Below are 22083 nucleotides of genomic sequence, written 5' to 3'. Positions count from 1 at the left end.
CTTAAGTGACTAATTTAAATCTTTATTTTCCTGAAGAGCTTTGAAAAAATCTTTTTGAAGATCCTAAATCCAAAAAAGTTCACTTAATAATGGGTAGAAATTTCCAAAGAGTGATCATTTGATTGCCATGAGCTATTTGTTCTATTCAGAAATTATATAAAGAAATGATATCATTTTTATTGCAAATATCTGCTAGCCCTGTGCTGGATTATACCACGCATATTTCTAGAATCTAAGCATTCCCTGTGATTTGTTTTAAGCTGTAGCAATATATGGTTTCATTCTCCACCATCACTTTTTGCTATTTCTGTGTGGGTTCTTTGTTTTGTTTTAAATAGACAGGAAATAAAATTTCTCAGGAAATTTCTACCTCCTAATGTTTTAAGGTAAGTAGTACATGGTTAAAGAAAGTCCAAATGAGACAAAAATGTCTTCAATGAAAATAGGCCTCCTCTTGGTGGGGTCCCAGATCCCCTATTTACCCACCCATCCTACAGGCAACCACTTTTACCAGTTCTTCATCTATCTTTTCAGAAATAGACTGTACATATACATGGGTTGTATTTTAAGTAATATCATCTCCTAATTAGCCCTTAGAACTGTGCTAAAGGAGGTTGTATCCTTCCTTCCCTCATGCCCAAATACCCCTGATCATCCGATGGCTTTGGCTCCCTTTAGGGGTAACTTAAGTATTTCTCATGGATGTTCATGAATGCTTCACTTTGAAAGTGCAATCAAAAATTGCAATTTTGGGGGCCGGCCCGGTGGCGCACTGCTACAGTATGCCGCTTGGGAAGTGCGGCGGCACTCCCGCCGAGGGTTCGGATCCCACATACAGACCGGCCACTCACTGGCTGAGCGAGGTGTGGGAGCAACACCGAGGGTTGCGATCCCGTTGCCGGTCCCGGTCCGGTACGGGCGCGACACTGAGGGTTGTGATCTGTTGCCGGTCACAAAAAAGGACAAAAAGGAAAAAAAAAAATTGCAATTTTGGGGCATTGGCACCCTTTAAAAATTTTAAGGCTTCTAATGTTGCTGGCATAAATACTATAAAATATTTTGTATTAGGTATAAATACAATAAAATTTCAGTTAAAGGGATAAGTTATTCAATTAGGATGTTTCCACTTTAATTTTAAATTGGTATATTAACAACTTCTCAAATAAATATTTCATTTCATGGGGTCCCCTCAATTTTCTCTCTAATTGTCTTATGGCAATAAGTGGTATTTTTACAGATGATTAAATCTATTTTGTTTTTGGCCACAGGAGAGTCAGAAGTATGACATCACTGATCCAGAAAAAAAAGAATATAGCTTTATATTCTTTCTCTCTCTCTGCTGCAATTCCTGCTCCCTGCAGGCCCATCTTCTTATTTATCATTAATTTGCTGAACACCTAGATGCATGCCCAGACCAGGCCCTGGAGCTACAGAGATGAACAAGCCATGATCCTCATCCTCAAGGTGTTCTCTGCCTAGCAGGGGAGCTGCACCAACTCAGAAACATCTAGGGTCACTGTTACCCTGACTCCCTACCCTCCCTGCCAGGCGATCCTCATCCTCAAGGTGTTCTCTGCCTAGCAGGGGAACTGCACCAACTCAGAAACATCTAGGGTCACTGTTACCCTGACTCCCTACCCTCCCTGCCAGGACACTCACCTTTGTGCCCAGTGAACCCCAGCTAAGTGCTAAGTCACACGCTGCACTCTCCACAGCCCCTGGCACAGAGATATACTCACAGAATGTGACTTACAGCTCCACCTGGATCTCCTGACTCTACTCAAGCCCATTATTATCTGTCTGTCAGTTCCTCTGTGTCTCTCTGATCAAGTTACTCTACCCAGAAAGCTTCCCCTCCTGCCAATTCATACCACCATAACTTGAGATCAGATTCAAAACTCACATCTTCTGAAGTAATCTTTCTTGGTCTACTATATTCCACTCATCACAAATTTACATACTCTTAAATAAAGTTTTGTTTACTATTAATAAGTTGCTTCAGAAATGTCGAGATGGTTTGTCTCCCCAGTGAGATTTTTCAAATAAAGAATCTTTTTTACATAAAAAGAATATAATGGATTTTAAGTTCCTTGGGATCAAAGATTGTTCTAATTCCTCATAAAGCCTAAGAATAATAGCAACAGCAATAATTATTACATTTTTAATGTGCCAAGCACTATTCTAAGCATTTTATGTGTATCGATTCCAGCTCTATAAAGTGCTATTATTATCCTTATTTTACAGATGAGGAAACTGAAGACCAAAAGACAAAGTTAACATACTTCAGGTCACCCAGTTAGCACATGGCAAATCTGGTATTCAAATTCAGATGGGCTAGCTCTGGAGACTATACTCTTAACCCTAACAAGATGCTTTCTACAGAGTGTTGCATAGTATATAGTCAAAACACTTAATAGGAAATTAACAATTCAGGGATCCTCTTTGGCAGTGCAAGAGAACAGAAACGAAGACTTACGTTCTGCATTTCAATGTGGCCCTGGACAATCTGGAGCATGAGGTTGTTCGTGACCCTAATACTGAAAGGATGGGTGGTGGCTTCTTGATTCATCCAGGATCCTAGTTTATTCTTCCCAAGGATGAGTTTTGAAGCCGTTTTAAAGGCAGCAACAGTAGGGTCCTCATTGCTCACCAGGTGAATTTCTTTCAAATTACTGGCCACTTGCTTCTCTTGGAAATAAGTCTTGATAGTGTTTACAATGGTCTGTGTACACAAATCCAGAGGGAATTGGAAAATCCCTGAGCTCACAGCTGGAATCGCTACTGTCTTAATGTTGTGGTCACGACCAACATAATTCAGAATACTTACAATGGCCTTTTGCAGCTTATGGATACATCCCTGTCTATCCCATTCCACCCACCGAGGCCCAACAGCATGGATAATCCACGTGCAGGGAAGCTTCCCTGCTTGCGTGACAGCTATCTCACCAACTGGTATTTTACCAAATTTGGCAACAAATCTTCTGCTCTCCTCTTGGATTTCAAGGCCACCAGCCTTCACCAGGGCCAGAGCCAGGCCTCCCCCATGTAGAAGTTCTTCATTGGCTGCATTCACCACAGCATCAACAGCATGTCTGGTGAGGTCATCCTTCCAGACAGATAACTCTAACTCAGGAGTCAGCATTGTACTGAAGACTCGCAGGGACTTGGTGTTACTTTCCAGGACTGGAGAGACCAGGGTAGAGATACAGCCAAACTTATTCTGGAGGACTTCACACAGCAGACTCTCATTATTTTTTAAAATTCTGAAGTCACTGTGATTAATGGGAATTTTCCAACTATAGTTTTCTCCAAGAGCATCAGTCCCTGGAATAGGAGAGAAGATTAAAAAATAAAGAAATGAGCCAGGGTTACTTTGAGACGGCTGTAATTCCACCTCATGCCAGGAGACTGCATTTTCCATGTGCAAAAGAGAGATGAACTTCCTCTAGCCCCCTTCCTGATTCTCCTTCTCACCTATCCATGTAACTACACCAAGGATATCCAAGAGTTTTCAACGTAGGGCACCTATAAAGTGCCTGGCATATAATAAATACTACATAAGTGATAGTTACTGTGATACAGATGATGAGAAAACTGTGTATAGGGGTTCATGAATATTTCTAATGTATGTAAAAATGGTCAGTTTGGGAAGACTCATGCTTTAGGCACACGTTTGGAAAGGACTAAATTATGAGTCAAAAATATGTGGAGGCTTTATTCATAACTTTTTTGCTTTTGTCAGTGTCTTAGTTTGGGGTCTTTTAGAAGCGACCTTGAGACAAAAATTTGTGTGTAAGTAGTTTATTTCAGAGGTGATCCTAGAAAACAGCAGGGACTCGGGGTGGGGAGAGTAGGATGGCAAAGTAAGACACAGGAAAGGAATAAAGGGTGTGTTCCTAAGGAAATGAAGCTCAACTCCACTGGTGGCCATGTGCCTCACAGTTATACCACTGGAGGGGTCATTATAGGAGCTAGGATATTTATCCAACTTCTATTGGTCATTGGTCAAAGCTGCTTCTTGGTGGGAAGGGGTGGGGAGAACATCGGACCAGCAAATGGGAGAGCACTGACAGTGTCTGCTACAGTAAATAATTCTTTATGATACTCTAGTTTCACGGCACAGTTTTGGTGGAATTAAACCTAATGAAAAATTTACTATATGTGGCAGTCAAAAAGATTGCTGCTCAGTTCCCCTTCAATTTGGTTATGAAATGAGTAATATGGTTAGCCGACAGCCTCTGGCTATTAGCCCCTCAGCCAAGGTAATGCTATTCTCAGTGTGGTCTCCATCAAGGGCTGAGCAAGGCTATTTATGGCCAATGTGGGACGCCTCTAGTGGGCAATCTCAGGCTGGCAGAGGCTCAGGTTTTCATTACAGTCTGACGGCTCCACCTGCCCAATCTGGTCTCCTCTCTTCACAGTGAACCTTTTGCACTCCTACTCCATCTCAGCTTCTGCTTCCTGGAGAACCTAACCTGTGACACTGTATTTCATGGAATCTAAGACATTGTTATTGTATACCTCTGAGAAAAGAAAAATGATGACAATTAAACTGTGGCACACCATCAACTGATGAGAGGTAGCCTTATTTTGGAGATGGTAAAATGTTAAAAGAAAGTGTGTATGATAAAATAAACAAAATGTTGTGATTATTTATATTTTACTTCAACTTCCATTTCTAATCTGAGCCCCCTAGAAAGAAGACCTCTGGTGGCCTCAATTACCAAAAAGAAGCAGCAAAAGAGTAGTCAGGCCTGAGCTTTGGTTGAAAATCTCAAATGGGCCACTCCTAGGATTAAGCAGGTACCATTTGGCTCTTACAGCTCTTGTTGAGCTAGGGGCAATGAGTTGGTCGCCCCTTCTAGCCAATTTCAGCTGTAGGGTTGTGGTCAGAAGGGTTTCACATCTTGTGGACAAAGGAACCATCAATGGATGCAGTAAGAGAACACACTGCTGGTGTCACAGGCCTCTGATGCATGTTCTGGGTCTCTGTGGTCATGCATCTGAGCACTCGAGGGAAAGATAATCTTCTGTATTCCCCTTTCTCCACTGTGGAAAGATCTGAGCAAAGATTTTCTGAAACAAGAATGAGAACGAGGTGATCCTACCTGATTTTTCATTGTAAGCTGCTGCTCCAGCACCCTGTAAAAAGTGAGAATGGCTTTTTAAAAAATTGAAGCTGAATGACTATAGATTACTGGTAACAAATACAACCTAATAAACCCAAAGCAACAGAAACCCTGCTCAAAATACTGGGTTTGGGGGAGGGGGGAGCACATGTGTTGTGGTCGTTTTTTATCTGCATGCCTGAAACACTTAAAATACCAAATGTTCTATCAAACACTGACCCTACTCCACTTCCCTAGAGGCCAATGCACTTCTAATTCAGGATGAGATGAAGGACTGGAGATAAACACTTGAAAAGGCCCAAAGGTCACAGACCAAAATGACCCAAAACTCTGGGCAGGATTGGGCAGGCTCCAATCCCCAAAGGCTTGTGGGGTTTCTCTCGACAGAATAGAAGGGATGGGGACATAAGCCTCATTAGCTGCATCTCCCATTCACCAGTAAGAACCCCTCTCAATTACCTATTTCATGACACAAGCCTTTACGTGGAATTTTTAGTTTTAGCAAATGAGGTGCCGTTCCCTATTCCCTTGTTTTCATTCCTTCCCCATCACCCTCCTTCCCCTATCCTGAGAAAGCAGAATTGCTGGATGAGTGGAGAGAATCAAAATGATACTGAAATGACATTAAAAAAAAAAAAAAAATCATCCATCCTCAAGTTGACTCTTGATTAGATTAGCATATTCTTGATTCCCCATTTCCCACATGGTGCAAGGAGAAAACTTTTATTGAGCTGTTAAAACCAAATGAGAATGTCAGGTGTAACTGAAGACCCCGGATTTCTTGCTGTTATAGGGAGAACTATTCAAGTTGTTCACGGTTCATGATGTATATAAATTTATGCTTTTTACCATAGAAAAGGCCATCCTCCAGGTCTCCGGAAGGTCTTTAAATGTTTATTCTCTCTTTTGCGTTTCCAAGCATAAACTGTAATTCCCAGATGTGGTGGCCTACTTCTAGAAATGAAGAAAGAATTCAATGAGAAGTGACCACAATCTTAGAGAATTTGGTATGAATATTTTGAAGGAGGACTAAACATAGGTTCTGACTTTGAGTAGTTTTTAATTTCATTGATGAAGATGTACACATTGTTTTGCTATTGTTACCATTTACCTTCTATTCTTTCCAGGAGAGGTTCCAGTTGAAACCATAATGGCAGTCCAGAGAAAGGAAAGAGCTCTATGAGCTGGAACAAGGAAAGCTTTCCAGAGAGGGTGAGACTAGAGCCAGGCCTTAAGGACAGGGCAGGTTTTTACATATTTAGAAGAGGAAGATGAAAACAAAGTGGTGAGATGGAGAGCAACATGTCAAACTGTCAAGCGACAGTGAGGAAAAGCCAGCCTGAGTGAGTGAAGACTCCTGCAGAGTGAAGAATGAGGAAAGTCTGTCTGCATCTGGGGGGGGTGGGCATGAATAAGTTTGTGATAAATATCTTGGACCTAATTAGACAGGGGAATATCTGTATAAAAATCAGAAACTGGGAAAAATTACATTTTGATGATTTTCCATCTAATAGGAATTAAAGACTGAATTTGTAGAAGAATGATGATAAAAATGCTTAAAGATACAGTTGCCCACACTTGTTGCTATCTTCAGGCCTCTGAAATGATTTCTAATGTCTTGCAATAGAAAAATTTTGCACAACCTCTACAGCATCAGAGCACTAGTATTCTTACGCATCCAGGAAAGCAGCAAGTCCAGTACAATCCGAAAATGCAAGGACAAGATGAATTTTTGCCTCCACGAGGGCACTGCTGTTTTCACAAAAGAAGGGAGAGTCCTGGGCCTGCTGTGGCCTCTGGTGGGCTTTTGCTAAGATGTTGTTGCACTTATTTCTGTCTTCAGACCAGGCTATAAAGGCCTAGGAACAGACGTGGCAGAGGGGCAGCACTCATTTAACCCCAGGGAAATTAGAAACAAGAAGCATATTCCCAAAACATTAAATTTCTTCCATTTTATAAACAACAGTAACAACAAAAGCCTTACCAACTTTCCATCACTGGTTCCTACTGTTTTTCCCGCTCTTCATGGACAAACCAAACTTCTAGAAAGAATAGTTGATTCTCCTCCTGTCCACCTGCCCACTCAGCCCCCTATAGCCTGGCTCCCCACCTCCTCCCCGCACACCTCTAAAACTGTTCATCAGTGTGTGTTCTCCATGTGGTCAACCCAATGGACTATCTTCTTCCTAGTCTTTACTTGATTCCTAATCTTTTACCCTTTTCTATAATATTTTACTCTTTGATTCCTGAAACTTTGCTTTCTTGGCTTCTCTTGGTTCTTTTGTTACCTCTCACTTTGCCTTTATAGGGTTTTCCCCTGGATTCACTTCCACCATCCACCCCTTACTTGTTCACCCCTTAATCATTTGCCCCTGGGTTCTGACAGGCACTTTTTATCTCATTTTACATACTCTCCAAGGGTCATCTCATCTACTCTCGTGGCTTCAACTCACCAACTGCAAATATGACTCCCATATCTGTATTTCCATGCTATGGCTCTCCTGAACCTTATTTTTCAACTCTACCTGGATGTCCCATAGTCCAATCAAACAGAGCCTCTGCAAAACTGGACTCCTTATCTCCTCATCCCCATTCCTGCTAAAATCCATGCTTTATCTCTTGGTTTCCACAGCTCAGTAAATGATACACCATTTATCCACTCGAATCAGAAATCTAGCAATTATCTTTGAATTTTCTCTTTTGTCCCATAACCAGTCCATCTCTGGGTCCTGACCACCCAAACCACTTTCAAATATGCCCCTATTCTCCTTGCCTAGTGATGCTGCCTCACTTCAGGGTCTCAGCACCTTTTGCCTGAGCTATGGCAATACATTCTTTTCAAAGATTTAAATGTATCTAATTTTACATTTCATTGTGTGAATAGGTGTTATATTTGCATGGTTCAAATTTAGAAAGTATAAAAGGCTCTCTCCGGTCCCCCTCACTAAATTCCCCTCCCAGAGGCAGTCAGTGCTTCTTCTGTATTTTTCGGAGACATTTTTTACAAAAAAGGTAACATCTCCTACACACTCTTCTACATCTTACCTTTCCTACTTTATACATCCTAGAGATCTTTCCATATTAGCACATATAGAGCTTCCTTGTGTTTTTGTTTTGTTCTGTTTACTGCTCACTGTATTCCATTGTATAGACACACTAAAGTTATTTAACTGCTAGTTCCTTATTTATGGACATTTAAGGAGTTCTTAATCATTTGTTATTATAAACAAGGCTGTAAAGAACAACTTTGTACATAGGTCACTTTGCACAGGGGCTAATATATCAATGGGACAAATGCTTAAAAGTGGATCAGCAGAACTGTAAAGTATATGCAGTAATAATTCCAACAGTACTGCCAAATTGCTCTCCATAAAGACTGACACATTTCCAGTTGGATCTTACCACCAAGTGCAAGAATCTTATCTCTGGACTTTCTGCCTCCATTCACCCCTGCTCGGACCCGTGCCCTCCACATCCTTGTCAGTACCATCTTTCCAAAATGCAAATCTGGCATGTCACTCTCCTGCCTCCCCTGATTACAACCCTTCAGTTTCTCCCCACTTGTCCTCAAGACCTTTCACCATCTAGACTTGTGCTGTCCCAGGTGGACCATGAGCTACACCGAGCTATTGAGCACTTGCATGTGGCCAATCTAAATTGAGATGTGATGTTAAGGGGAATGAAAACACTGGATCACAAAGACTTAGTATGACAAAAAGAATGTAAGATATCTCATTACATGCTTAAATGATTAAATTTTGGATATACTGAGTTAAATAACATATCACTAAAATTAATTTCAACTGCTCCCTTATACTAGGAATTTTAGAACTAACATATGACTCCCATTCTATTTCTATTGGACAGTACTGATCCAGGTCGGCCCTTCCTCTCTCATCTCCCTCACCCATCTCATCTCCTCCCAGGCCTTGGGTGCCCTCTGTGCTTCAGACCATAGGGGTCACTGTGCCTCAGAGGCTCCCACCCCTCCCGGAGCCCCCACCCCGCCATACACACTCATTAAGATTCTGCCTGATCTCATCTCCCTCACCCATCTCATCTCCTCCCAGGCCTTGGGTGCCCTCTGTGCTTCAGACCATAGGGGTCACTGTGCCTCTGAGGCTCCCACCCCTCCCGGAGCCCCCACCCCGCCATACACACTCATTAAGATTCTGCCTGACACTTACTTCCTCTTGGAAGCCTTGAAGAGATTTTGCTCCTGCGTTCACAGGTCCGCCTCCTGAGGTCAGGGACTGACCCTGTCTTCATTCCCCAGCAGGCAGGGCAGCAGGCGGTCAGTGGCCCGGGCCAGATCGAGCAGTGAAGGCAGAAAAACCCCAAGAGCCAGTGTAAAGGGTCGAGTTGGAGGGAGGAGACATGAAATAGGTCACAATACAGGTGAACAAATTCAATTTTCTTATAAAAAGTAGGTAAGTTTAACATGAATTCAGAATGTGAATTACATTTTAGCGGCAAACAATAGTAATAACAAAAATAACAGTCAGAAAGAGTCACAAACGCAGGAAACTTACTTTCTTTGCCTAGTCTATCGCCTCACGTGGGGAGGTCTGGCCCTGGGACCCCGGTCCTCGCCGCCCCGCCCTAGTCTGCAGGAGAGGGACCCCGAAACCCCAGAGTAGCCGCCTTCTCCAACGCCCACCGCCCGGGACAACGACTTGCTCACCCGGCGGAAGACGACAGCGCGGACGGCCGAGAGAGGCGGAGGGAGCGCTCTGCCGGGAACAGGGAGGGACCTCCGAGGAAGCGAAACTGAAACTTTGCGCCCCAGGCTGCGGGGCGGGCCGCGCCTTCACCCCGGTCCCGGCCCAGCTGCGTCCCGGAGTCCCGGCGCCAGACCGACGCGGACAGCCATGGCCTGCAGCCTCCCGCCGCCGTCCCCGCTCCTCGTGCGGGTGTCCGAGCCCGGCCCCCGGCTACACAGGAAGCTGGAAAGCTACTTCCAGAGCCCGCGGCTCTCGGGCGGCGGAGAGTGCACCGTCCGGCCCCTCGGCCTCGGCGCCCCGAACACCTTCCGGGTGGAATTCAGAGAAAGAGCAGGTGAGCCGCGGGCAGCAGGTGCGGGCCCGGGCGGCGGTGCCACGGCCGTCCCCGGGGCCCAGCGCCGCGGGTTTCCAGGCAGACGCAGTTCAAGCTGACAGAGAGCAGGAGGAAGCGTGGCACTGTCGGGGTGGGGGAGGGGACAGGAACCGAGGGCTCCTGCTGCCGAGAGACCCACTCACACCGACAGTGAGGACAGAGCCCCCGATCTGGTCTGACCGCACTTAATGCCGATTCTTTTCCTGACTGAGTCTCAGCCGTCATCTTCCAGCAGACGCCCGTCAGCCGCTGGCCTTGACATTTAGGCATTCCGTTTTTATGTTTTAAGTAACGATTCCGTTGATTTATTTTTGAGGATTACAAAAGTAATATATGCTATAGAAAAGAGAAGAAAGAAGAAAACCGAAGGAACTACCTGGAGACAAACAACGTGAGCATTTTGGTAGACTTCCTTCCAGCCTTTTTCTGTGATTGTCAACAAACGTGTATTTACAGATTTCTGAGTCTGCACTTTTGATTTCTGCTTTTTTTCATTTAACTGGGTAATGAGTATTATTCCATATTATTGAAATAGGAGACTGGGGACAGTTTCAGAAACATGACTTTTAATGACTGGACAATGTTTCACTACCGTTAAGCTTTGATTCCTACAGTAAAACTTAAACTGCTCACTTTAGAGTTCTGAATAGCTCCCCTGTACCCCCTATCCCCATCACCGACCCACCATTCCAGGACACAGGGAGCAGCCTTCCTGGGAAGGTTCTGGGGCTGGGTATAAATACGGGAATAAGAGAATTATTTGAAATCTGTCTCATTTCTGTGTGTGTATGTGTGTGTTTAATGTCTCCACTGAAGCTAAGGAGGGAGTGTTGAAAAAAGAAGAGCACCAAATTTTTGTTGACGAAAAACCCGTGACCATTTTTTTGCTGGAACCCACTGAAAACCCAGTAGAGAAGAAAACGAGACCCAGAATTTCTTCATTGACAAAGTCACAAACAGGAGCACAGTCTGATGAGAAGCATCCAAATGAAGGACATGTTCCTGACGATGTGGATTCCTGTGTCCAAAAGGCAAGTATTCGTTTTGTAATGTTGAACATGTTAATTATCCTGATTTGATCATCACACATTGTACACAGGTATGGATATTCAACTCTACCCCACAAATATGTATAATCCATTATTTTCAATAAAAGCAAATATCTTAAATAAAAAAAACAACAAAAAGCAAAAACAAGAAAACAAAAGGTGAGTATTGAAAGGAGGAGGTGGCTGTGTTCCTACAACTTCCTCTCTGATCACCACACCTTGTGCGTTATTGATCCACAAACCATGTGCTCCCCAGGTATGGGCCAGGCACTGTTTTAGGCACTGGGACAAAACAAAAGGTGAGTATTGAAAGGAGGAGGTGGCTGTGTTCCTACAACTTCCTCTCTGATCACCACACCTTGTGCATTATTGATCCACAAACCATGTGCTCCCCAGGTATGGGCCAGGCACTGTTTTAGGCACTGGGACCTAGGTGAACACAGTGGACAAGGCTCCTGTTCTCATGCAGCTTGTATTGGGGGTGGGGAGGTACACAGAAAGACAATAAACAAGTAAACAAAATAAATAAAACCATTTCAGAAAGTGAAGTGCATTTCAGAGAGAGTGATACTAAGAAGAAAGTAAAATGAGGTTTTGCCTCCCAGAGTGACAGGCCATGGTGAGCCAGAGGAAGATGGAGGTGGTGCTACTTCTGACCAGAAGACAAAAACAACTTCTCTGAGGATGATACATTTGGCTTGAGACTTAAATGATGAGAAGGAGCCAGCCATGTAAAGATTCATTCAAATAGATTTCCACTGCCTCTGTGTGCCAGGCACCGTTATAGGAGCTGGGGACACAGCCAGGAACATGGCAGACTCTGCCCTCAGGGACCTTACCTTCTAGTGAGGGAAACAGACAATAATAGTAAACAGATATGTAATAAAATGTCTACCAATGATAAGTGCTAGGAAGAAAAATAATGCATGGTAAATGATAGTGACAGAGCCACCATTTTAAATAGGATGTCAAGAACAACCTCTCAAATGAAGTGACCTCTGAGTAGAGAAATGAATGAAGTAAGGAAGCTACCCAGCGGATTCCTGGGGGAAGAACGTTCTTGGCAATGAGAAGCACAAGTGCAAAGTCCACAGACAGGCACTTATATCTTGAGCCCCAGAAGGTTCAAGGAAGCCAGTGTGGGAGAAAGGCAGTGAGCAATGTAGAGAGTGATAGGAAGTTGGAGAGGTGCTCAGAAGTCAGGTCTTTTGGGATATAGGTAGGGACTTTAGATTTTCACTTAAATGTTAGGGATTCGTCAGATGGTTTTGAGCCAGGGGAGTGAGGCGCTCTTATTTTTATTTCTAAAAGATCACTCTGCCTGCTGTGTGGAAAACCAAATGTTGGAAAGGGCTAGAGTGGAAGGTTAGAGCCCAGTTAGGAGGGGTCGCAGTGAGCCAGGTGGAAGATGAGAATAGCTTGAACTCTGGGTGGTCCTGATGGAGGTATGAGAAGTGGCTGGCTTCAGGAAACATTTTGAAGATCTAGAGGAAAGATGTTACATGCAGAGAAAAGAACGTGTGCAAAGACCTTGAGGGGGAACAAAACATTAGAAATTTTGCTTTTATATCACATTAAATTTGCCTCTGTCCTTTTTATCCTAATCTGCTGTGTCTGTCTTATATTTGAGCTTCTAAAAGCCAGGGTTTAGAAGGGCCCAGCAACTTTGCATGCAGTCAAGTGTTTAGTTTAAAAGAGAGAGAGAGAGAGGAGAAAAAACAGTAATAGGAAAAAAAACATCCTTATATTCCTATATTTATGACTCCCTTCCAGGCTCACAGACTCCTGTAAGGACCACAGCACCGAGAAAGCGGAAGTGCCTTCCTTCCACCCTAGTTCCCCAAGGTCAAACAGATTTTAGCAGCATGAGAACACAGATCTCTTGGTTTTTAAAAAATGTTCATGCCCAGGCTGTACTGCAGACCAGTTACATCAGCATCTCTGAGGATGTGCCTGGGCCTCAGTTTCTTTTTTTTCCACTTAACTCCCCGGGTGATTCTAATATGCAGACAGGACTGAGAACCTCTGGGCTGTAGCATCTAGGATTTGAGAGGAGTCACTCACTGCTAAGGGGAGACATAGTGGTTGTTTCTCTAGTCATCTCCTGAAGAGATGACTGTAGCCCTGCATGTCTGAGAGATTTTATTTGTTCCTGTTCCTTTTAAAATTTCAGATCTTTCTTACTGTAACAGCTGACCTGAACTGTAACCTGTTCTCCAAAGAGCAGAGGGCACACATAACTACTCTGTGCCCCAACGTCAAAAAAATGGAGGGTCACAATGGGATTGAGATGGTGTGTGGTGACTTCAAAGATATTGAAAAAATACATTGCTTCTTGAGTGAGCAGCTCCTGGAAAATGAGCAGAGGCGTGAATCTTTTCCTCCAACAACAGAGAGGAATCCACTTAGTCTGCAGGACCAGAACGGCTACATTTCTCCTTCCAAACCAAAAACCAGGCCAGAAGAGGAAAACAACCATTTTGAAGTCCCCTTGCCTTTCTTTGAATACTTCAAACATACCTGTCCTGATAAAATAGACTCAATAGAGAAAAGATTTGATATAAATATCAAAATCCAAACGAGTTCTCTACATACAGTCAGTTTAGACTTCATCGCAAATCAGTCAGGTGACATAGAAGCAGCTGGTGAGTATTTTGTCAGTGAATTTCAGAAGAACACAGAACCTCTGAAGCAAGAATGTGTCCTTTTACCAGACAGTAAGCAGACAAATAAAATCAAAAAGGAATTGAATCGCCAATTTACAAAGCTCCTTATAAAGGAGAAAGGAAGAGAATTGATTCTCCTTGGGACCCAAGATGACATTTCAGCTGCCAAGCAAAAAATCTCTGAAAGTCTTGTCAAGGCACCTGTGAAAATATTGGCTTCTAGTCACATGATGAATGGAATTGATATTGACACTGCTTGCTATAAGCTTTTAGAAGCTGAATTACTCCAGGAAGCATCAGAGATAGACAAAAAGTACGACACTCGCAGTAACGTTTTGGAGAAAAATCAGAAAACCCACATTCTGTTCAAACCTAAGGACAAGCATGTAGATCTGTCTGTGCATGCTTGTGCATGTTTCATTGATGCCTTTCAACATTTCTCATGTCAGCTGACGAGAGAAGTTCTTTTACTGAAAACTTTGCACAAGGAGAAAAAGCACTTCCATGGGACCAAGTTTGCCGATGACTTTAGAAAAAAGCATCCAAATATACACTTTGTGGTAAATAAAGAGTCAATGACTTTGACTGGTTTGCCAAATCACCTTGCAGAGGCAAAACAGTATATCTTAAAAAGAGCGGGACTGTCTCTGCTGGCTGGAGAGAAATCGAATGAGGATCCTGAAACACCCGTGGACATTGATGGTAATGATTCAAAAGTGGCTTCCCCTCCATTCAAGGGCTCTGCCAGTTCGGAGAACTCAGAAGTGGACAAGAATGAAAAGGTCATCTGTGTCATCTGTATGGACACCATTAGTAATAAACAAGTTTTACCAAAATGCAAGCACGAATTCTGTAGCCCTTGTATCAACATAGCCATGTCGTACAAGCCAATCTGTCCTGTGTGTCAGACTTCCTACGGTCCCCAAAAAGGGAATCAGCCAGATGGAACCATGAATTACAGTTTTTCAAGAACCTCACTTCCAGGTTATGAATCCTGTGGCTCCATTGTGATTACATATTTTATGAGAGGAGGCATACAAACGGTAAGTGTTTATGAGGTTCACGGGTTTCTTTCCACTATGCTAGAATTACCAGAGCAAAAGAGACTGTTTGATACCTATTAGACTGGATTTCCCAGGGAGTTATTTCCATGGTCATTTGCAAGAGATTGAAATAGTGATAGAAGTCACAGCATTTGCTTATAATTTAGGTATCTTTTGTATTTATTTCTTAAGGCAGAGAAAGGGTAGGTGGAGATTATGTGTTAGGGTGGAGAGAGTCAGGAAGGTGGATAGTGTTCCCAGCATGAATTTGAAAAAAGAGGAGAAATGTGAATTGTTGACACTTTTCTTGCTTTTAATTTGCTCTATCTACAAATGAACACACCTATATATACAGTAAACTTTAGACAGGGGACTGTTTTCACATGACATTTTCTTCTCTTCATTCAGGAAGAGCACCCAAACCCAGGAAAGAGTTATCCTGGAACTCATCGAACTGCATACTTGCCTGATAATGACGAAGGAAAAGAGATTTTGGGACTTCTTCGTAAGGCCTTTAACCAAAGGCTGATTTTCACAGTGGGGGAATCTCGAGCATTAGGAATCTCAGATGTCATTACATGGAATGATATCCACCACAAAACATCCCAATATGGAGGACCAGAAAAGTGAGAGCCTTTTGAAATATAATGGTTGCTAAACAGAGTGTAGAGATTATAAAATATGGCAATTTGAGGATGTGGATATAAGGAGACTTTATAGCAGTGGTATTGGGTATAGTAAAGTATTTTGAGAGATGCTAATCGGTGATGATGACCTCAAAGACAGAAAGATTGGTCCCCATAACCTTCTACCCTGCTAACCACAGAGTGATTATTTTGCATCAAAGGGCAAGGGGTTTCAGAATCCAAGATGAATGATATTCTAAGTTGATTTAATTTGGACCATCATATCTATCTGAAGGGTATATCCTAGGAACCTTATTTACTTTGCTTTCTCTTAAGGTCACCTTTCTTTCTTACCTCTATCCCCATCAGTCTACAGAGAACCTGAACTCATTTGACCAAAAGCACTCTAGAAAAAGTCTAAGTTGTAAGGGCACTAATGGTGGTTGAAGCTGAGTTACAGGAATTCCAGTTGTTCTTTATTTAAGGTCACCTTTCTTTCTTACCTCTATCCCCATCAGTCTACAGAGAACCTGAACTCATTTGACCAAAAGCACTCTAGAAAAAGTCTTAAGTTGTAAGGGCACTAATGGTGGTTGAAGCTGAGTTACAGGAATTCCAGTTGTTCTTTATGAAACTCAAATAGAATACCTCAGACCCTTGGTATTCAAAAAGAGAAGCACTCTGAGACCTTTTCAAATCCCCAAATTTGAAAGTCCTACTAGCATGTGATTACAATTCCCTTCCCCATAAAATACAGCATATTATTATAACTTTATGATAGTCACTACTTACAATATACTGAGAATTTAAAAAGCCTGGTTGTAAGGCAGATGTTAGTCAGACAGCGAGGCTCACTCACTAGCTGAATGACTCACATTGCACATTTAATAGTGATTATAAGTTATCCACCTTCAAGATTACCTGTGAATGTTTGCTACAGTGAATATTAAATCCTCAGATGCCAAGTATCTATTGTACAGATTGGAACCGTTTGTGATGAAGCTAAAGGAATTTTTTTTTTCTGCAGATATGGCTACCCTGATCCTGATTACCTGAAACGTGTCAAAGGGGAGCTGAAAGCTAAAGGAATTGAGTAAGAAAACTGCTGGAAGGATATCTCAACCCAAGCTTTCAAAAGATGTATTTTAGGAGGCTGAGTTAATGCTAATCCTTATGTAGAAACACCTTTTAAATTTTTTCATCTCAAGAAGTAGTTTGTATACAAGTAAGAACTGGCTGGCCTCATTTCTGGAGTAATACTTTTTTATGGAAGACAAAAACCCCAAAGATCTGTGTGCGGAGGTGTGCAAGGATTTTGCTGCAGAGGTGTCATGTCTCATTCTTGTGTCATCGTTGGAGTTAGGGGTGGGTCTGAAGTCATCTGTGTTTTTCAGTTGGACCACCAGTTGCCAATTGATCTTTTCAGTGCCATCTCTGGAGTGGTCCTTTAGTTTTTTGTTTGTTTATTTTTCCCTTTAATTCCTACCTGTGAAAGTGAAATACTAGCATAAATATATATTTTAAAAAAGGTTTGGATATGGAAAATTAGGGACCCGTATTCCCCCTCCCTTTCCCATGGCAAGAAAGTAGCCAGGAGCAGAGACTGGGCAATTTTGGGTAATAAATGGAATAAGGCTATTATTTCTAATGACACAGAGCTTGGTATACAGTTGATACGTAATAGATTTTTGTTGCCTGACTCAGGGATATATGCTGCCTAAATCTTTGGCAGAGGCAGGATATGGAAGCCATTTCTGGAATCCTCACCACTGATTTACAAAACTCAGTTTCCAACTCTAGAACACTTGGTGTCTGAACTCTGACCAAGCCTGTAACCTGAGCCTTGCTGCCCCCCTGCTCCAGGTTACAACCTTTCCCATGAGGTATACTTGCCCTGCTACATGTTTCTGAACATTTTTTCCCCTGGATATTATTGTACTTTTGAATATTCCCCACTTCCAGTTTTAACAAATAAATTACTTTACTTTCCATCTATCATTTTATGGTAACTGTTGTTTCCACTATGGAAGTTCTTCATTCCTTTATTAAGTCCCACCAATTCATGTTTTCTCCCTTAAACTCTTTCTCCCTGATACTCTCTCTGGACAGAAATGAGGCAAGAGTTGAACCTACTGTAAGGAATATATGACATGTCAAATTTTTCTTTTATTTTGGTGGCTGGCCCATACGAGGATCCTAACCCTCAACCTGGGTGTTATAAGACCACACTCTAACCAACTGAGCTAACCAGCCAGTTCCAAATTTTACTTTGAAATGGTTCTTCAAGTCGGAAGAATGCTATAATAGCAAATTATCTGGTTATCCATGTCCCAGCCTCTCCAAAAACAGTGAATGATATATCTTCTTCTTTTCCTAAAGAGATACATACATTCACATATAAATTTTTTTTTGGTCAGATAATAATAGCTAAAATTTAATGAGTACTTATTTTGCCTCCTTTGTAAGAGCTTTACATCTATGTGATTGATACAATTAGTATCCCCATTTTATAAGTAAGAAAACTGATGCACAGAGAGGATAAGTAACTTGCCAAAGGTCACCGCATTGGTAAGTGGAAGTGCTGGGATTTGAACCTAGTAGTTGGGATCTAGGGCTTCTGCACCCCCAAGTCGTACTGTCTCCTACAGGGGCACTTCTCCATGGAGCAGGCTAAGGAGTTCCCTTTATTCTAGGCTTCTCTCAGAAATAGATTCCTGTACAGTGCTCAAAGCAAATTTCATTTGAGGAAGTCCTATTTGAAGAACTTAAAAACCCAAAATCTTTTCCTTTGTCTAGAGAACTGAGGAAGCTTAAGCAACATGATATGTCTCTTTTTTAAAAAACTCAGATTATACATTTAGTTTTTTAGTGATTCATTAAATTCTCTATAATATGATTAATTGGTTGTTTTCTATCTAATAATCTTTTAGTTAAATTTGCTCCAAAGAAGCAAAAGTTTTATTTCTACTAAGTTCTGGATCCCAGATTGCAACGTGTGCATATGCAAGTTTCATGATATGAGTGGTGATGAGCATTTAGATTACTGCCTTTGCTCTTTGGCAGGTGTTATCATATGTATCTGCTTTAAATAAAGTTAAATCCGTATTTGGAACAGACTGTGTTCTTTCCCTCACTCCTTTTTTCTTTTTCCTTAAAAAAGAAAATGGGTAATTGAACAGAATTTAGTAAAGGAATTACCTACACGGGTGTGGGCAAAGGGTTAAGGGAAACCAGTAAGAGCTGATGAAGTAGCCCCACCCTCCCCTTACCATGTAGGCTGGAGGGGCAAGGGAGAGGGCATCTACTGAACCTGATAAGAGCTTCACATTTTATGTTTCATACAACACATAAAGTATACAATGGTATGTCGATTTTGTGTGTAGCTGTTTGCTAAAGATTTTCACAATAGGGCCGGCCCGGTGGCGCACTGCGCTAGTGCGCCGCTTGGGAAGCGCGGCTGCGCTCCCGCCAAGGGTTCGGATCCCACATACAGACCGGTTCCCGCTCACTGGCTGAGCGAGGCGTGGGGGCAACACCGAGGGTTGCGATCCCGTTACCGGTTGCCGGTCCCGGTCCGGTACGGGGGCGACACTGAGGGTTGCAATCCGTGGCCGGACATGGAAAAAGACAAAAAAAAAAAAAAGATTTTCACAATAGAATTTAACTACTATTGACTTCACTTCTGCCAATTTGGACTATGAAAATCACACTTCTCAATATTTTTCCTTCTTAACGCATAGAAAGATAAAAGCAGCCTGCAGGTTTCACCTCTTCTCTCCTAGAGAAAGCATATGCAATACCCTATCAAACTATACTTGCCCCGTCCTTCCTGGTAGAATTTCTGCTTCAACTTTCCAGCATCAGTGCTGAATTACCCAGATAGCTCATTGAGCACCAGCAGCAAATCAGGGGCACCCTCCTCTCCAAAGAAAATTAAAAAATAATACGGAGTAGTTGATGTTTCCCTAGAAATAGAATTAAAGAAGTCATTAGGAGAAAACTCGGACCTTTGTTGGACTTCCTTACACTGATCTTAATAGTTTAGTACTGTTCTTGCTTTGATTTCCATGTGAGAGCTACTATTTCCTTTTTTATTGGTTGGGTCTAAAACGCAGAGCCTGAGGCAAAGATTAAGATACTAAGAATTTGGGGGTGCAAGCGCAAGACAAACAAGGGAGCGAGGTAAAGTAACATGTGATGCAATGCCATGGGTTAGCACCCTGCTCCTGCTTCACAGGAGCCTGCTGCTGCTGGGCTGGGAACCTCAATTTTTAAGAACTCCTGGCCTAGAAAATAAAGTGTAAACTCTGCAGCATGGCCATCAGGTATTTCTCATTCTACTTTGCTTACTTCAATCCTCACGGCCAAGTCCAGAGGGCTAAGTCTGCACCACAGTACCAGTGTTTCCAAAGCAGCCTATGCCTTCATGCCTCTGGCCTTCGCTCTGTATTCTCTCTCTCTCTCTCTCTCTCTGGAATGCTCCTCACCTCATTCTCCTCTTAGAAATTCCCTAACTCATCATTCAAATTCTCACTCAAATGCCACTACCTCTCGAATGCTCCTCCCCTCATTCTCCTCTTAGAAATTCCCTAACTCATCATTCAAATTCTCACTCAAATGCCACTACTATAGGAACTTCTGTCCAATCTTGTCTTCAAATTACAATGAATCACTTCTTTCCGCATTATCCTAATATTCTTACATATCTCTTAATGCAGATGCACTATCAAAATCCACTTACCCTCCTCTCTGCCTTGGGGGTGGTACTGGGGGCTGACCTCTAATTACTGCATGGACTACATTCTCTGATTGCTGATTGGGTTCAGCAATGGGAGGTACCAACAAGCCGTTGGAGGGTAGTGGGGCAGAGGGGTGGGGCAGTGGTTAGGGCACTCATTTCCCTGGCTGTCTCCAGAAAGCAGGCATGGTTCCTGCCAGGTGGCTCTCTCCTATAGGTAAAGCTCTTACCAGGTTCAGTAGATGCCCTCTCCCTTGCCCCTTCAGCCTAGATGGTAAGGAGTGGGTGGGGTGTAAAGCTACAAGACTATGGTAGTTGTCAAATTGGGGAAATCCTAACTAAAGCCAAAATGTTTCATTATTTTAGTTATACTAAAATTTCTATTTGTATTGTCAGGGCTAGGGCTCAGACCCTTCAAACCCATTGTACAGACTGGGTTCCCAGACCCCTCACATGCCCGGCTGGGTCACCAGATCCCTCACACGCAGGTCCACACTAGGTAATTGGGGAAAAATCCTGCGAGCCGTTGGCAGACGACACTAGCTCAGTCCTCAGCAGCTGCAGCTGCTGCTTACAGCAGCCACCAGCAGCAGCAGCGGCCCACCCGGGGGCATCCCGGGGGGTGGGGCGCCCCAGTGGATCTGAGCCATGCGTCCTTTATGCTTAAGTACATAACCCAGGATACCTGGGTGCACATGCCCAATTATATTAGACAATAACCATGGAACACCTGGGCCCGTGTGCATATTTACACCCAATGCTCAGCAAGATTCTGATCATCTGAGGGGACTGACCATTTTCCTATATTTTCCCAACGTGGGGCTACTTCATCAGCAATTACTGGTTTCCCTTAACCCTTTGCCCACACTTGTGTAGGTAGTTCCTTTCTTAAGTTACGTTCGATTACCCATTTTGAGTATACCATCTTATCCTGCCAGGACATTTCATGATGCAGCAGGAAAGTGTGTATTAATCTGGGTTTTGTTTCTCCTTCCGCTTTCTTCCACCCTCATCCCAGAGAGAAGGGATCTGTGTCTAATTAATCTTTATAATCTTAAAATAACGTGAGACATATCAAGGGTCTTCAATACATGCTGGTTGAATTAAATGAAATAATGCCTTGTCAGGCCAGAGAGAAAACTGATTCCAGCCCTGTATTAGTGAACACAGAAATGGACCCAGTGTATTCTTTTGAAGATGGGTATGCAGGGAACGTGGCGTGGAGTGAAAGAATGGGATGCCCTGAAGAAAAGAGAATTAATAATTGATCTTTGTTTTTTAATGTGCCAGGCACACTACAGACTTTACCTCATTTAATCCTCATGATAATACCATGAAGTTGTTATGGCTGTGCCCATTTTACAGATGCGATTGACTGAGGTTACCCAAATAATGAATTACAGAGCCTGGGATTTTGACCCAGAATTTGTCAGACAGCAACGTCTGTCCCAAAAGTGTGACACAATTCTCAGGCAGCTGCTTGCAACCTGAAGCAGAATTGGTCTTCACAGAAAAGAAAGCGAAAGAAGTTCAAGGGACAAGTCTGTTGGGTGGGGCAGACCCTGCCGTCAGGTCGAACCAGCGGAGCTGAGGATGAGTGCGCCCCAGCTCCCTCCCCTCGCTGGTGGTCTGAGTCCTGGGGCCTCGCCTCTTGAAAACTTGCACACTGAGCGCGTCCGGCTTCCCGGTGCTCTTCCTCGGGAGGATGGTGAGGCGGGGAAGGGGCGGGGGCGGC

At 43.0% G+C, this 22083-nt stretch overlaps 3 protein-coding genes across 3 annotated transcripts in view; 2 read left to right on the top strand and 1 right to left on the bottom strand.

The window, feature by feature from the left end:
* The window catches only part of PARP9 (poly (ADP-ribose) polymerase family, member 9), a 31577-nt gene extending 21882 nt beyond the window's left edge, over positions 1 to 9695 (bottom strand). The window contains exons 1-4 of the mRNA XM_008585158.1: positions 9317 to 9695; positions 5979 to 6083; positions 5109 to 5142; positions 2477 to 3324 (exon numbers count right to left, since the gene is read on the bottom strand). Coding sequence (XP_008583380.1) covers positions 2477 to 3324; positions 5109 to 5142; positions 5979 to 5993 — 897 coding nt within the window. The 5' untranslated portion in view covers positions 5994 to 6083; positions 9317 to 9695. The remainder of the gene's footprint in view (positions 1 to 2476; positions 3325 to 5108; positions 5143 to 5978; positions 6084 to 9316) is intronic.
* Positions 9696 to 9872: 177 nt separating this feature from the next.
* On the top strand, positions 9873 to 17130 carry DTX3L (deltex 3 like, E3 ubiquitin ligase). Its single transcript, XM_008585157.1, has 5 exons — positions 9873 to 10187; positions 11043 to 11257; positions 13449 to 14984; positions 15393 to 15610; positions 16638 to 17130. The coding sequence occupies exons 1-5, from the start codon at positions 10001 to 10003 to the stop codon at positions 16705 to 16707; spliced, it is 2226 nt and encodes a 741-aa protein (XP_008583379.1). The 5' UTR covers positions 9873 to 10000; the 3' UTR covers positions 16708 to 17130.
* Positions 17131 to 21941: 4811 nt separating this feature from the next.
* PARP15 (poly (ADP-ribose) polymerase family, member 15) overlaps positions 21942 to 22083 on the top strand; it is a 10892-nt gene continuing 10750 nt past the window's right edge. Inside the window, exon 1 of the mRNA XM_008585161.1 lies at positions 21942 to 22056. Within this exon, the coding sequence (XP_008583383.1) occupies positions 21942 to 22056 (115 nt within the window). The remainder of the gene's footprint in view (positions 22057 to 22083) is intronic.

This window comes from Galeopterus variegatus, unplaced genomic scaffold (genome assembly GCF_000696425.1).
Source record: "Galeopterus variegatus unplaced genomic scaffold, G_variegatus-3.0.2 Scaffold3473, whole genome shotgun sequence".
Classification (NCBI taxonomy): Eukaryota; Metazoa; Chordata; class Mammalia; order Dermoptera; family Cynocephalidae; genus Galeopterus; species Galeopterus variegatus.
This window is presented reverse-complemented; position numbering and strand designations above follow the sequence as displayed.